Genomic DNA, 16,677 nt, shown 5'->3' on the forward strand with positions numbered 1-16,677 from the left:
GGAAGCCCCCTTTAACAAGGGGACCCCCAGATCCCGGTCCCCCCTGTGTGAAATGGTAAGGGGGTACCCCTACCATTTCACTAAAAAACTGTGAAAAATGTTAAAAATGACAAGAGACAGTTTTTGACATTTCCTTTATTTAAATGCTTCTTCTTTCTTCTATCTTCCTTCATCTTCTTCTTCTGGCTCTTCTGGTTCTTCCTCCGGTGTTCTCGTCCAGCATCTCCTCCGCGGCGTCTTCTATCTTCTTCTCCTCGGGCCGCTCCGCACCCATGGCATGGGTGGAGGCTCCCGCTCTTCTCTTCATCTACTTCTCTTCTTCATCTTCTTCTCTTCTTCATCTTCTTCTCCAGGCCGCTCCGCATCCATGCTGGGAGGCTCCCGCTGTGTGACACGTCTCCTCTTCTGACGGTTCTTAAATAACGGGGGGGGCGGGGCCACCCGGTGACCGCGCCCCCCTCTGACACACGGTGACTTGACGGGACTTCCCTGTGACGTCACGGGGAATGCCGCAGTGAAGTCCCGTCATGTCCCGTGCGTCAGAGGGGGGCGGGGTCACCGGGTGGCCCCGCCCCTCCGTTATTTAAGAACCGTCAGAAGAGGAGAAGCGTCACACAGCAGGAGCCTCCCACCATGCCAGCATGGATGCAAAGCGGCCCGGAGAAGAAGATGAAGAAGAGAAGAAGATGAAGAAGAGAAGAAGATGAAGAAGAGAAGAAGATGAAGAGAAGAGCAGGAGCCTCCCCCCATGCCATGGGTGCGGAGTGGCCCGAGGAGAAGAAGATAGAAGACGCCGTGGAGAAGATGCTGGACGAGAACACCGGAGGAAGAACCAGAAAAGCCAGATGAACCAGAAGAAGAAGAAGAAGAAGAAGATGAAGGAAGATAGAAGAAAGAAGAAGCATTTAAATAAAGGAATTGTCAAAAACTGTCTCTTGTCATTTTTAACATTTTTGACAGTTTTTTTGTGAAATGTTACGCCCTTACCATTTCACACAGGGGGGGGCCGGGATCTGGGGGTCCCCTTGTTAAAGGGGGCCTAAAAATTCCGATAAGCCCCCCGCCCGCAGACCCCTACAACCACCAGCCAGGGTTGTGGGGATGAGGCCCTTGTCCTCATCAACATGGGGACAAGGTGTTTTGGGGGGCTACCCCAAAGCACCCTCCCAATGTTGAGGGCATGTGGCATTTTTTTTTTTAATTTTGGCGCGGGGTTCCCCTTAAAATCCATACCAGACCAGAAGGGTCTGGTATGGAATTTAGGGAGACCCCCGCATCATTTTTTTTAAAATTTTGGCCGGGGTTCCCCTTATTATTCATACCAGACCTGAAGGGCCTGGTATGGAATTTAGGGGGACCCCCACGTCATTTTTTTAAAAAAATTTTGGTTCAGGGTTCCCCTGTGGGGAATTCCCATGCTGTTTTTATCAATGAACTTTTATGTGTATTATCGGACCGGCAATGCATTAGCCGCGAGTAGTTTTAAATGACTTTTTTTCCTTTGAAATGTCATTTTGCTGTCAGACTGTTCTAAACACGGGAAACATGCGCCCCTTTACAGGCATACTATAGACCACCCCCAGCTACGAAATTTAAAGGGATATTACACTTTTATTGTTTGACTTTAAGCATTATTAAAATCACTGCTCCTGAAAAAACGGCCGTTTTTAAAACTTTTTTTTGCATTGATCCATGTCCCCTGGGGCAGGACCCGGGTCCCCAAACACTATTTATGACAATAACTTGCATATAAGCCTTTAAAATTAGCTCTTTTGATTTCTCCCATAGACTTTTAAAGGGTGTTCCGTGGCATTCGAATTTGCCGCGAACACCCCAAATTGTTCGCTGTTCGGCGAACTTGCGAACAGCCGATGTTCGAGTCGAACATGAGTTCGACTCGAACTCAAAGCTCATCCCTAGTGATAAATAAGGTCTTGATTCACATTTTTATTTGTATACTTTGATGTAGTTTTTAAAATGTTTATCTGATTGTTTGAATTGTTGTGATGTGTCTATATCATCTAATAAAGTTTACGAGCGCTGAATCAACATGGTGTTCCAATGACCACTGAAGTCACTATGGCAACCGGCATGCTAATACAAGTATAAATATGGAGTCTTGCGGTCACATGGCTACCCTTGATAAAGTCACGTGACATGTGACACAACGCGTCAGGAGGAGCCAGTGACATCATCCAATGTGCCTGTTGTGTTTGACACAGTGAGCGGTGAGAGGAGGGAGATCGCGGTCAACTGATTGTTTCAAAGCGCTGTTACTTTGTATCCCATGTGAGTGTAAACACATATGTTTTATCAAAGAAAGTACCAGAGAGGTTGTGATCATTGAGCAATGATAATTTTCTTTTTGGTTTCATGAATGAAATACATGATGGGAGGATTTTAAAATAACAACCAGCTGGATACATCAGTAGCACAGGGGAGAGATTTACGGTCCAGATAGCTATCCACTGAAGCAATCAACAGTGAACTGTGATGGTTTTCTCCCTATGCTCATCTACAATTTCTATTTATATACCCTCTAGGGTTATGATTTATACATTTTTATCTGACATTTTTATCTGATTGTGTATATCCTACATAGGTTGGAATTTTAGGTATCATATCTGCCTTAGGCACTTGTGTCTGTATTTTCACTTAGGAAACCCATTTAGTATTTATGTGCTATGGTATGGTTAATTGCTACAATATTCTACATTTTTCACTTTAATAGGAAGTTAATCTTAGCGCACTATTTATTGAAAAGATTTGTCAAAACCAGGTACCCAGTCCCTGGGGCTAACAGCAGGAAGAGCGGAACTTCCCCCTTTGGGTGAAGTTCTGCTTACAAAAACTATTTTCATTCTCTTGCAGACTTGAATAGGTCACATTCTGTGACAGCAGGTTTCCTGTTTTGCCATGGCTGCAAATGTATTTGTGTCCAACTTTCCTGAGTGTTCTTTTTTAGATTTTGCTTTTACTGCCCCCCTGGGCACATGTCTGAATGAGCCCTGGATGTCACTTTTTCTGCAGTACTTTACAGGCAGACTAAGGCACAATATTTAAAGAAATATTTCATTTTTATTGTTTCACTTTAAGCATTATTAAAATCACTTCTCCTGAAAAAAACGGCCATTTTTAAAACTTTTCTTTTGCATTGATCCATGTCCCCTGGGGTAGGACCCGGGTCCCAACACACTTTTTATGGCAATAACTTGCATGTAAGCCTTTAAAATTTGCACTTTTGTTTTTTTATGTTTGTGTCCCATAGACTTTAGCGGTGTTCGCACAAATGTTTTGCCTGTTCGCATGTTCTGGTGTGAACCGAACCGGGGGGGGGGGGGGTGTTCGGCTCATCTTTATTGAGCATCTGTGGGGCATCCTCAAACAGAAGGTGGAGGAGCGCAAGGTCTCTAACATCCACCAGCTCTGTGATGTCGTCATGGAGGAGTGGAAGAGGACTCCAGTGGCAACCTCTGAAGCTCTGGTGAACTCCATGCCCAAGTGCTGTAAAATAATGGTGGCCACACAAAATATTGACACATTGGGTCCAATTTGGACATTTTCACTTAGGGGTGTACTCACTTTTGTTGCCAGCGGTTTAGACATTAATGGCTGTGTGTTGAGTTATTTTGAGGGGACAGCAAATTTACACTGTTATACAAGCTGTACACTCACTACTTTACATTGTAGCAAAGTGTCATTTCTTCAGTGTTGTCACATGAAAAGATATAATAAAATATTTACAAAAATGTGAGGGGTGTACTCACTTTTGTGGGATACTTTATGTACCTCTAGTAATAATAACATGATGGTTTTGCAAATGTTGAAACCAGTGGCAGCTGGTGCTCCATTTTTTTTTGGGGGGGGGGGCGGCAAACAAACCACCCAAAACCCCTTCCGTTCAGTCGGTCTATCAAACCCCCCCGCTGCTAGGTCGCTCGGAGAACAACCCCCCCCCCCCCCCCCCGTTTTTCTCCCCTCCGCCCGACCAGCTCCACAGCTTCGGCTTCCCCCTGCATCTCCTTCTTGGTGGCTTCCTTCTGCTTCTGCTCCCGGCCGATACAGTCGCTTCTCTACTCATCCAATGGGTCTTAAGGTCTCCTGATTGGCTGGGAGGAGAAGCAGGAAGACAATAGTGAATAATAATTTGCTATTGTCACACAACTGTGTGGGCTCAGGGTGCAGTGCTCTGTGACCCGAGCCCACCATTTTTGAAGCCAATTAGAGCCTCCGGCTCTAATCATGTGTTTAAAGAAAAAAAAACATTGAAATTCATGCACCTGGCACCCTGCATGTATATTAGGAGCCAGGTGCAGGGATTAGGGGGGCGGCCCCTGTGCCCCTAATGAGCAGCTGCCATTGGTTGAAACCACATTCTTTCTTGACACATTCTATGGTGATTGAATGAAGGTGACTGAGGTTTGTTCTGAAGGGACTGCCTGAATGAGTTGCAAAACATCTATAATGTTACGTAAGTCTAGTTGAATGTGACTGACTACTACTACTAGATATACCATGACCTCAACACATGGGAACCTTCATAGGCACAATGGAATTGTCTTTTTCTTACCTTTTGCAGTGCTGCTGGTTGCAGGGAAACAAAAAAATTGCATTAATTCATTATATATAGTAGACTTGTAGGAATATTCTTCCACATCACAGAGGGTTGGAGTGGAGCAGCCCATCGCACTGTTACCAGAGCCTAAAGAAAACAAACAAGTCTCAGAAATTTAGAAGCAATTTCAGTAAGTAACAAGCTAAAGCAGGAGGTGACTCGCTCGGCATGGACACCATTCAGAGAACACTTTGCATTTTCTCAATGAATCAAAGTCCTTCAAGAGCGCCACATGTTATCTCCAAGGTTAGAAGAACGCCAGGCATAGCCATAAAAAAATGTTTATTTATTCAAATGGTATCAGCGCCGCCCCCCCATCCATGCATCTAGCCCCCTGATCTACATACAGGGCGCCGGACTATGGATTCCAATGGGGGGGGGCGTTTGAAGGACATAATTAGAGCCAAAGTCGGCTTCAAAAAAGGGTGGGCTCAGGGTGCAGAGCACTGCGCCCCAATCCCACCCAGATGTATGACAATAACGAATGAACATTCGCTATTTTTACACTAAATCTCCCCGCCAATCAGGAAGCGAGTTGTGAGACCCGTTTCCCGATTGGCCAAAACTTCAGACGATCCTAGTAAATGCCTAGCACCTAGAAGGAGGAGAGAGGAAACGCACAATGGAAGCCACCTTACTGGAGGAGAGGACATCAAAGCCATTGCCTGACCCCCGCTACCTGCCACCTAGATGAGGTCCGTCGTGCTGGAGCAGAGGACACTAAAGCCCACCTAGATGGGGTAAGTGCTCCCCCTAGATCCATTGTGTTGCTTACTGGGAGTTCTGGAGGGGGTGATCACGGAGGAGGTGACGAGAGTTGCTTTTGCACGTGCGCTGTTCCAGGCTAGGAAGGTAATACTAATGGGATGGAAGTCTGCCACGCCACCTAATAGCAAAACATGGATACTAAATATGGGAAAAACGCTTATAATGGAAAAATATATATACCAGCACAGGGGCAGCCCTGGAAAATTTGACAGATTGTGGGGCCTGTGGTTGGATGTGCCTGGAATAAGCCCCATGGAATTGGTACAGATGAGGCTGCTAAGAAGTGTTTAAAGATATGACAGGTGGATGCCGAGAGTGTGTATTGGAGAATGGAGGAGGAAGACGTGTGGATAATGGAGAATATATTGCCAGTTTAATCTGATGGGACATATAGTCCGAATGCTGACAGTTCTAAGATGTAAACTATAACACCTTATTGATAACTATATTATTATGGGGGGAAAAAGAAATGCTGATTATGGTGCATATATAACTGTAATGTGTGTTTTTTCTTATGAGCAATAAAACCTTTTATGATTTAAAAAAAAGATGGGGTAAGTGCCTGACCGACTGGCAGACAGCGAGCGGGGGGGGGGGGGGGGGGGGGGGTTAGTCCCGCTGCCCACCGCCACTGAATGGTATAGTCCAGGGGTGTTGCTAGGTCTGCAAAAGATCTGGGGCTAGAGCCCATAGCAGCGGTCACCAAGCTTTTTGCGTGCGGAGGTGGGGGGGGGGGGAGACCGGTGGTAAGCAATTTTTCATGGGCGAAGGCTGGTGTTGGCGCTTCAATCATCATGGCATAATGGTTGATAAGGGTGATTTAAGTGCATTATTTCTATTGTTACATTCTAATATATAATGAGGTGGTTCAGAATCAGTGGGAGCCCTGGGTGTGTTACTTGCCACTGTCACCAGATGTGGATTGTCACTTGCCATGTCGCCTGCCACCAGATGTGGATTGTCACTTGCCACTTTCACCTGGCACCATTTGCAGATTGCCACGTTTCCTGGCACCATTTGCAGATTGTCACTTGCCACGTCTCCTGGCACCATTTGCAGATTGTCACTTGCCACCAGATGTGGGTTATCACTTGCCAACTGATGTGGGTTATCACTTTCCACCATTTGCAGATTGTCACTTGCCCTGCCAGCCAGTGCCACCAAATGTGCATTGATGCTGCATTGGTGGCAGGCTGACAGCATTGGTCCATTTAAAGAGGGCAGGAGAACGGTGATGTGGGGCGGGCAGTGAGAGATGATGTCATATCACTGTCATAACACCCTGCCCCACATTGAAGCAAGGGGGTCTGGCTGCAAAGTGGAGCTCCACGATGACAGGAAGCACAAGACCTCCACTCCACCGTGCTGTGAGGACGGAAGAGCGCTGATGTGTTGCAGGCAGTGAGAAATGATGTAATCTCTCTGCTGCTCGTCGCACCTCGCTCCCAAATTGAAGAGGCCCGGCTGTGAAGAGCGCTGATGTGGAGCGGACGGAGAGAGATGTAATTTCTGCTCGTCCGCCAGCTCGCTTCTCTCCTCTCCTCCGCCTCTCTCATGCAGCCAGCCTGCCCGCTGCAGCACCCGCAACCTGCTGGTTAGGCAGGGACCCTGTGGCAAGAGACTTGGTGCTATGGGCCTCAGATTCGGGGCTTTAGCCCCAATAGCCACCCCCTAGCAACGCCCCTGGTATAGTCAATATATTGCACATAAAAGGTTAAAAAGTATTGCCAGCTTGCCAAATCGGAACATAGCAATCACATCTCTCTCACATTACTCTCATACAGTGGAGTCACGAGTGTATCCAAACCTGGTCTCATGGTATGGAGAACTAATCCTGGATGTCACCTCTATGACTGCTGATGAGCAGAGGGAATTCTGGTGCCTGCCAGGACTCAGACCGCAGATAACCAGGTATCAGTGACTCTGATGTGACGTCACAGGCTGCTGGAAACATTCCAAGAGAAAACTGCTTAATTACATGTTTGTGGGCACGCCTGTTCATCAGGTCATCGGCGTACCCTGAAACATGTAGTCAAGACAACTGGCTATTCTTATCGTTCCATCTATTTGTGATTGATTGCTGCCAGCGATTTGCCCTTCCATCGGTTTTCCTTTGGAATGTTTCCGCAAGCCTGTGATGTTACATCTGGGAAAAGGATTATCGAGACATAAAACTATAATTCTACCACTGTACAAAACTGTGGTGTGACCACATCTTGAGTATGCCATCCAGTTCTGGCCACCAGTGCTCGGGAAGGATGTGCTGGAACTGGAGAATGTCCAGAGAAGGACAACAAAGCTAATAATGGGGATGGAGGATCTCAGTTATGAGGAACAGCTACACATACTGTACTAAATGTATTTTCCCTGGAGAAGAGATGCTTAAGAGGTGACATGATCACAATATGCAAAATATCTAAATGGAGATCCTAGCATAGGGAAAAAAACAAAAAACAGTATCGGGTCACTTAAGAAGACACTTGGCCACTCAATTAAGTTGGATGAGAAGTGGTTTACATTAAACTGCGTAGGATCCCCCCCCCCCCCTCTATTTGTCCTGTTTACCATTATCATTGAAAGTGAAAGTAAAAGAAAATCCCAAATGTTGGGTTGTCCCCAGAAAGGTAATAGAGGGGATATCTTCCAATGGGGACACTAGTTCTGGTGGCCTGGGGGTCCTCAAGAAATTTCTTTCATTTGCAGGGATTTCCTCTCACTTCCTGTTTGGCTATAGGACAGGAAGTGAAGGGAAATCTCTGCAAATAAAATCTGGCAGTGGTTATAACCCTCCCTTGTTCTCTAAAATGAAAAAAAATGTACCTATAGTTATATTTTAAGTTGGGCCCCTTCCTCAAGGCTATGCTATGCCACTGTATGCTATTGGCACATACACAATGGGCAATTAGCAGCATTCAGCATGTATGTTTTTGAAGCCTGCAACCAGTGGCGGTCTGTCCATACGGGGTGTACAGAGCGCCGCCCCCCTATCCATGCGTCCGACCCCCTAATCTACATGCAGTCGCCGGACGCATGGATTCCAATCAGGGTGTTTTTTGTTTTTTTTAAGCACGTGATTAGAGCCAGAGGCTCTAATAGGCTTCAAAAAAGGGAGGGTTTGTGGCGCAGAGCACTGTTGTGTGACAATAGCGAATTAATATTCGCTATTGTCACACTGATTCTCCTCCCGGCCAATCAGGAAACGAGCCGTGAGACCCGTTTCCCAATTGGCCGAAAGGAGAGGCGTTCCAATTGGCCTAGGAGGAGGAGGGAGGAGGAGGGAAGAGACGCTGTGATGCCAAGGAGGAGAAGCAAGGGCAAGCCACCGCCCGTCTTCAGCCCCATAGATGGGGTAAGTGCCGGGCTGGGAACCATCCGACCGACTGGACAGGGGGGGGGGGCTTGTTTACAGTTGATCCGACTGGGGGGGGCGGCTGTGGGTGCACTGTTTGCCGCCCCCCCAGAAATGTACCACCAGCCACCACTGCCTGCAACCCTGGATGCAAACCATCTTTTTGCAGGCCCCAGCAGGGGCTTTGATCACCTGTAACCACTTGCGTGAGTGGTTGGTTACATGTGAACAGTCCCAGCACTGGCCATAGTGACTGTAGCATGAGCCTGTGGAAGAGGACCCGTCATAGCATGTCACGGTAGTGAGAACACAGCTGGAACCCAGGGTAACATTTCATGAAGCATGAGGTGTAACTTCAACATTAGTATACTGTTAGAGAACTGGATGCCTGTGTACCCAGCATATACACACATTGACCCACCACATACTCCTCTAGCTTCCTTCTACCCCAGAACCACTGCCTTCTCCTCTGCCATTGGATGGAACTGGCTTTGGCCAACTCCCCCTAGCAATGAAAAGTGCATCATGGGGGCAGGCTGATCTGACAGTCATCAGGACAATACAGCTGAAGGACAGAAGCTTTTTCTGAAACAAAGAAGACAGCCTTTTGCATCTCTATCACTGCAAATCACCTAGTGGAGGAGCGCTACCCGAACCAAATCCCCAATGTGTGCAGTGCAGGGACATGCGGTGGGGTCAGTGGCTGGTGTGGCACTGGATAGTATCACAGCCAGATACACACATGTTACGTACGCCGAGATCATTAGAGCAAGAGCAATAATTCTAGCACTAGACCACCTCTGTAACTCTAAACATGTAACCTGTAAAAAAAATTTAAGCGTCACCTACAGAGATTTATAAGTACTGAAGTTTGGCGCCATTCCACAAGTGTGCACAATTCTAAAGTGTGACATGTTAGGTATCTATTTACTTGGCGTAACATCATCTTTCTAATTATACAAAAAATCGGGCTAAAGTTAGTGTTTTTTTTTATTATCCATGAAAAAATTTGCTGCGCAAATACCGTGTGACATAAAAAGTTGCAATGACCACCATTTTTTTCCCTAGGGTGTCTGCTAAAACATTATATATAATGTTATTTGTAATTTTTGTAATTTTCTAGAAAAAAAATTATGATTTTTGCATGTAGGAAGCAGTGTCAGAATTGGCCTGGGTGGCAAGGGGTTAATTACCATAAGTAAGTAATATACAAATAATTATTTTATATTGTTTTTAAAGAGGTTGTAAACCCTCATGTTTTTTCACCTTAATCCATCCTTCTTCAAACTTCTGGCAATCTCCGGCCCCTCAGCACCCCCCCCCCATTTACTTACCTGAGCCCCGTAATTTCCACGCCGGAGAGGCACTGTCCCTCTCTGCAGGGGGTCCCGGCTCTTGATTGGATAGATTGATAGCAGTGCAGCCATTGGCTCCCGCTGCTGTCAATAATATCGAATGACGCGGGCACTGGGGGGGGGGGGGGGGGGGCAGGGCCGAGTCTAGCATTCGTGTCTGTGGACGCAAATGCTGGACTCAGGAGCGCGCCCGCAAGGTCACCCCCTCGGGGAAGCGCTTCTCCTAGGGGGTTATCTGAAGTGAGGAGGAGCCATGAGATCCGCCGGGGGACCCCAGAAGTCGAGGATTGGGCCACTCTGTGCAAAACGAGCTGCACAGTGGAGGTAAGTAAGGTAAGTAAGTGGAGGTAAAAAAAAAAACGAGCCTTTACAATCACTTATTTTCAAAATCTTTACTCAAGCAGGTGGCTTAACAGACAAATTACTGAAGTTTGAAGTTATAACTTTATAACAGTAATTTCACAGTAAATAGAAAATTAAAAAGTTATTATGTTATAACATATAGCAAATAAATATATGATTTAGCTTGAATATAAAAGTACCTTTTCAACAGAATCAGTTTCTCCCTCTTAACCATGTGAGAAAAAACATGGGATTATGGTTAAATCTTATACCCATAAACACATGTTTTTTTCTTGTAGTTAAGAGGGCTGGGCTGGAAGGGAGCATTTTGCTTTAGATACACGCCCCTCCACTGCAGCATTTTTACTGGACAGCTGGGACCAATGGTACTTTACCTTTGGTCCAAGACTCCATGCTGTTCATTGAGCTCAGTGCTTCTGACAAGAAGTGAGAGGCACTGTGAGCTCATCCTCTCAGTCTGCTGCAAACAGAGTGTGCCAGATTGTATTTAAAGTGGGCGCTCTGTATTTAGCTTCTGACAGGAGCCAAGGAGCCCCATATGTCTGGAACCATAGGTTGTAGGAGCCCCAAATTTTTACCAGTAGTGGGGTAGGATGTAGCCTACCCCAGGTCGCTGAGATACGACCCTCAAAGCTCAATTGATTGTTTGGTTTTTAATGTTCATGGCAGGTGAGGCCCTGCCTCACCTGCCTCCCCTGACTGCCCGTCCCTGGTGCAGTGTGCAGTAAGTGATCAGTGGAAAGTGCCCCAGCACCGACAGGGTTAAAGACTAATTTTGATGTGATCAGGAATGTATTTCCATGACAAATAGTTTTTAATTAAAGTAAATAAATACATACAAACATAAAACAATCTTGAAATACCTGATGTGGTAGATTCAAAAAGGCAAGTTTTCTCACTGCCAGTACATTGTATATTCGTCTCTTGATTACACTGGTTCCGCGTAAGAGATCGGCATGATGGGCAAACAAGTCCATTGGCCTGGGAACTGGGAGCCGGCCCTGTTAGACCATGATAATGATAGTTTCAAAACACATAAAGGTATGATACAAAATTATTCTTCACAGATAGTTTTGAAGTCTTATTAATGAAGCAGAACATTATTTTATGGCTACATGTAAGCTCAGCAGATTTTAGGTAAGGTTAACCCTTAAAGAGTAGTTTATATATGGTTGAAATTTTGGTGGTTTTATTTTTTTATAATTGACAATTTTTATTACATTTTCTTTTATAAAACAAAAAGAATGTAGGCATTACAAACAAAGGACATCATATAATGTCAACAGCCAACCAATTCGGGTGTTTTTTAAGGGTGTAATAGGCTTTAAATGGCTTGTGAGTCATGACTCATGAGGGTTAGAGAAGTCCCATTCAACTATCCTGGACCTCTTCTTGTGTGCAAAAAGGCCACTTGGGAACATGACAGTAGCTGGGAACATGACAGTAGATATTAATGAACCCTAATGGTAAGCCTAACCTTTTGTTTTTAAACAAAGTCATGTGATCATTATGCCTGGTGATCATTATGTATGGTGTCATCATGTAATGTGTCAAGGCAAATTGCCAGTTTTCCAAGAACATGGTGGCGTAAATTTGTGAAACCACATTGCCCTAATTACGAAATCCAATAACCATGGTTCTATCAGACTGAGAGATGCGGTATTTGTGTAGTTTAGAATTAAGCTTTACATTGATGAAGGTGTAATAAAGGTCGGATTTGATTAAGGTGACTTATATTTGAAGCTATAAATGAAGGGGAATGTTCCCAACCCCCACTGGAACTTGAGTCTCTGCACAATCACAACGCGAGACACCAGCACTGGATTAACACCTGTTGTATGCTTTGAGGAATCCCACAAAGGACGCCTTTTTTCACTTATAGTGCACCGGGGACTTACCCATATGAACTGTTTACTATCATAGAACCATTTGCATGGCACGTGTGTTTAGCACTTTTCAGAGTGACCTCTTCATAGGGCACTTGTCACTTTGTTATTTGCAACGTTTGTAGAACAACATTTTAATATTTATTTATTTAGCACTAGACACTTTAGAATTTTTTGCATGTCACGTGTGATGTATTTATTGCAACTTTGTGTTTTCTAGTGTTTAGACACAGACCGCTTCATGCTCTTAGCAGTGGTTAATACTGTTTTTTCCTTTTGAGGGAATATAGCACTAGACACCTTGGATGCGATTTATTGCACTCATTATGCTTCTCATGTTTAAATCACCAGTCACTTTAACCCACAGGAGTGGTAATAACTGCCATACATATTTCACTTAAAGGAATACACACGTGACACTTTTGATAAAACTGTATATATGCAGACATTTCTTCTGCAACTTTGGGACAGCGCCACACTCACACACTTTTCTTTTTTCACTTTTTCCACTCATTCCACCCCCTGTGGAGTCAGCGTATGTGAGGGCAGCAGTCTATCAATTTAGGAATATACTTCCCACCTAGGCTTCTAATTACACCCATTAGCGCGGACTCCCTATTTCCTAAGTGGGGAAATGTCTTCAACATTACAGAACAGCTCCACAGAATATGACTAACTACTACTAGCTAAACATGTACAAAAGGTTTTACTGACATAATCAAACATTCCACTGTATTATCTAATGCCCTGTACACACGGTCGGACTTTCTGACGGAATATGTGCGATCGGAGCTTGTTGTCGGAAATTCTGACCATGTGTGGGCTCCATCGGACTTTTTCCATCGGAATTTCCGACACACAAAGTTTGAGAGCAGGCTATAAAATTTTCCGACAACAAAATCCGATCCTTTAAATTCCGATCGTGTGTAGACAAATCCGACGGACAAAGTGCCACGCATGCTCATAATAAATTAAGAGATGAAAGCTATTGGCTATTGCCCCATCTATAGTCCCGACGTACGTGGTTTACGTCACCGCATTCGGAACGATCGGATTTTCCAGCAACTTTGTGTGCCCGTGTGTATGCAAGACAAGTTTGAGCAAACATCCGTCGGAAAAAAATCCATGGATTTTGTTGTCAGAATGTCCGATCAATGTCCGATCGTGTGTACAGGGCATTAGTCGCCAGATAATATACCAGAGGTGGGCACCAAATCTGAGTTTCTTGCTGTCCACCAAAGTTCTTCACACAGACATAAAAAGTACAAGATAAGACTACAGATCGAAAAGAGTGTTCTTTTTTACCATTTCTGTTTGGACTCACACCTCTATTTACAGCAGAGACCCAGTGCAAAGTATTAACCAGCAGAAAATGTTATTACCAGGCAAGTAATCAGTCATTGGTTTGTGGACACCTGATTGTCACACCAATATGAATTTGTAGAACATCTCATTTGAAAATCATGGCTGTTAATATGGAATTTACATTTTGTTGCCTCCACTCTTCTGGTAAGGCTTTCTACAAGATTTTTGAGTGTGTGTCTGTGGGAATTTTTGGGAATTTATTCTGTGCAAGCCTGTCTCTGGGCAGCACGTCCATCACTGGGTTAGACACATTTGGCCATTACCCATATCTATAGGTAAGGGGGATACTGCACGGGTATTTATGTACATTTCCATGATTGGGGGCTCTAGCCAGCCTGGGGCTATATTTCACACATATTACTTCTATTACCACAGAACCATTACCCTCATTCATCACCAGTGTGGACATACACTCAAATGGGGGCTTCTGTGTGCGTCTGGCCTCCCCCCCCTCTCTGAGCTCCTCCCTCAGACCTGACTCAGTTGGTGGACTGTGACCACAGACCCCTTGGAGTTCAAACTCCTTCGGCATGTGAGTATCCATTTGGGGTTAGTGGCTCTCTGCCTCCCCTACATGCATACGTTTCTCTTCTCACAATGCTTATTGAAATTTACTTATTTGAAACCCCCCCCTTCCTTTTTTAGACTTTGGTGCAAAACCACACCTGAAGAGTGTTTGATACATGAAACGCGTCTGGCTCACAACATGCACCAAACTATTACCCTTCTTACTAGGTCTACATACCAACAGGCTTCTACTTACCTACTTAGTGACCTTGTGCATTTTTAATGGATGTTTCACCTTATAAGGACTAGCTGCCCTGCACCACTTGGGGGTTTATTTATCATGTTTTACGATGTATCAATCTGGATGTTATTTGTATATGACCTGACTGTCTATCCACACTGGGACCATTACTGTGTCATTATGCTATTGATTATCAATACCATGGTTTTATGCAATGGTGACTGATCCTCTGGCCTCAATTGCCCACCTCATTCAAAGTCCCAACCTTCCTGTTTTATACAAGATTTTTGAGTGTGTCTGTGGGAATTTGTACCCATTTAGTCACAAGAGGATTACCAGGTACTGATGTTGGAAGAGAAGACCTGGCTTGCTTTGGGCGTTTTCAAATCATCCCAAAGGTGCTCAGTAGGGTTGAGATTAGGACACTTGAGTTTCTCAAACCAAACTCATCAAACCATGTCTTTACGGACCTGGCTTTGTGTACAGGGATACAGTCATGCTGGAACAGAAATGGGCCTTCACCGCAGGATTGGAAGCTCACATCTGTCAATAAATGTCTTTATAAAGTGCCTTGAAAAAGTTTTCATACCCATTGATATTTTCCACATTTTGTCATGTTACAACCAAAAACGTAAATGTATTTTATTGGAATTTTATGTGATAGACCAACACAAAGTGGCACATAATAGTGAAGTGGAAGGAAAATAATGAATGTTTTTTATTTATTTTTTTACAAATAAATATCTGAAAAGTGTGGCGTGCATTTGTATTCAGCCCCCCTGAGTCAATACTTTGTAGAACCACCTTTTGCTGCAATTACAGCTGTAAGTCTTTTTGGGGATGTCTCTACCAGCTTTTCACATCTAGAGAGTGAAATTGTTGCCCATTCTTCTTTGCAAAATATCTCAAGCTCTGTCAGATTGGATGAAGAGTGTCTGTGAACAGCAATTTTCAAGTCTTGCCACTGATTCTCAATTGGATTTAGGTCTGGACTTTGCCTGGGCCATTCTAACACATGAATATGCTTTGATCTAAACCATTCCATTGTAGCTCTGGCTGTATGTTTAGGGTCGTTGTCCTGCTAGAATCTGAACCTCCGCCCCAGTCTCAAGTCTTTTGCAGACTCTAACAGGTTTTCTTCTAATGCCACGTACACACGAGCGGACTTTCCGGCATACTTCGTCCGGCGGACCAGAGTCCGATGCACAATCCGATCGTGTGTAGGCTCCTGCTGTCTTTTTTTCCCCAAAAGTCCGCCGGACCTAGAAATGAAGCATGTTTCAAATTTTTCCGTCGTAAGTCCGCCGGACTCAGTTCCTGATGGAAAGCCCGTTCGTCTGTATGCTGGTCCAATGGACCAGATACGACGCAAGGGCAGGGTATTGCATCTCGCGCTCGCTGCAATAGGAAAAACAAATTTTGCGTTGAGCGCGGGGCATACCAGGCCCTTAGGTCTGGTATGGATTTTGAAGGGGAACCCCCTACGCCGAAAAAACGGTGTGGGGTCCCCCCCAAAGACCATACCAGACCCCGATCCGAGCACGCAGCCGGCCGGTCAGGAAAGGGGGTGGGGACGAGCGAGCGGCCCCCTCCCTCCAGGCCGCATGCCCTCAACATGGGGGGGTGGGTGCTTTGGGGGAGCGGGTGCCCTGCGGGGCCCCCCCACCACAAAGCACCTTGTCCCCATGTTGATGAGGACAGGGGCCTCTTCCCGACAACCCTGGCCGTTGGTTGTCAGGGTCTGCGGGCAGGGGGCTTATTGGAATCCGGGAGCCCCCTATAATAAGAGGGCCCCCAGATCCTGGCCCCCCACCCTGGTGAATGAGTATGGGGTACATGGTACCCCTACCCATTTACCTAGGGAAAAAGTGTCAATAAAAAACACACTACACAGGTTTTTAAAGTAATTTATTAGACAGCTCCAGGAGGGTCTTCTTCCAGCTTCGGGGGTCTTCTTCCGATTTCGGGGGTCCCTCCGGTTCCTCTTCTCCCGGCGTCCGGTTGGTTCTTCTCCAATCTCTCTGGCCTCTTCTCCCAGTGTTCGACCTCTGCTCCCGGTGTTCCAGTTCTTCTGCCGGAGACCCCGCCCCCTTATGCCATCATAGTACCTGGGCATGCTGGGACTGTGACTATTTAGGGGGGCGTGGTCAACATCACCCGGTGACCACGCCCCCCTAAAACGTCACAGTCATGTGACGTCACCATGTACCCCATACTCATTCACATAG

General features: G+C 45.5%; 1 protein-coding gene across 1 annotated transcript in view; it reads right to left on the reverse strand.

The window, feature by feature from the left end:
* The window catches only part of LOC141110424 (uncharacterized), a 53,283-nt gene that overhangs the window by 20,881 nt on the left and 15,725 nt on the right, over positions 1-16,677 (reverse strand). The window contains exons 4-5 of the mRNA XM_073601768.1: positions 11,312-11,451; positions 4,571-4,691 (exon numbers count right to left, since the gene is read on the reverse strand). Of these exons, the coding sequence (XP_073457869.1) occupies positions 4,571-4,691; positions 11,312-11,451 (261 nt within the window). The remainder of the gene's footprint in view (positions 1-4,570; positions 4,692-11,311; positions 11,452-16,677) is intronic.

The sequence above is a fragment of the Aquarana catesbeiana genome, linkage group LG10 (assembly GCF_042186555.1).
Source record: "Aquarana catesbeiana isolate 2022-GZ linkage group LG10, ASM4218655v1, whole genome shotgun sequence".
NCBI lineage: Eukaryota > Metazoa > Chordata > Amphibia > Anura > Ranidae > Aquarana > Aquarana catesbeiana.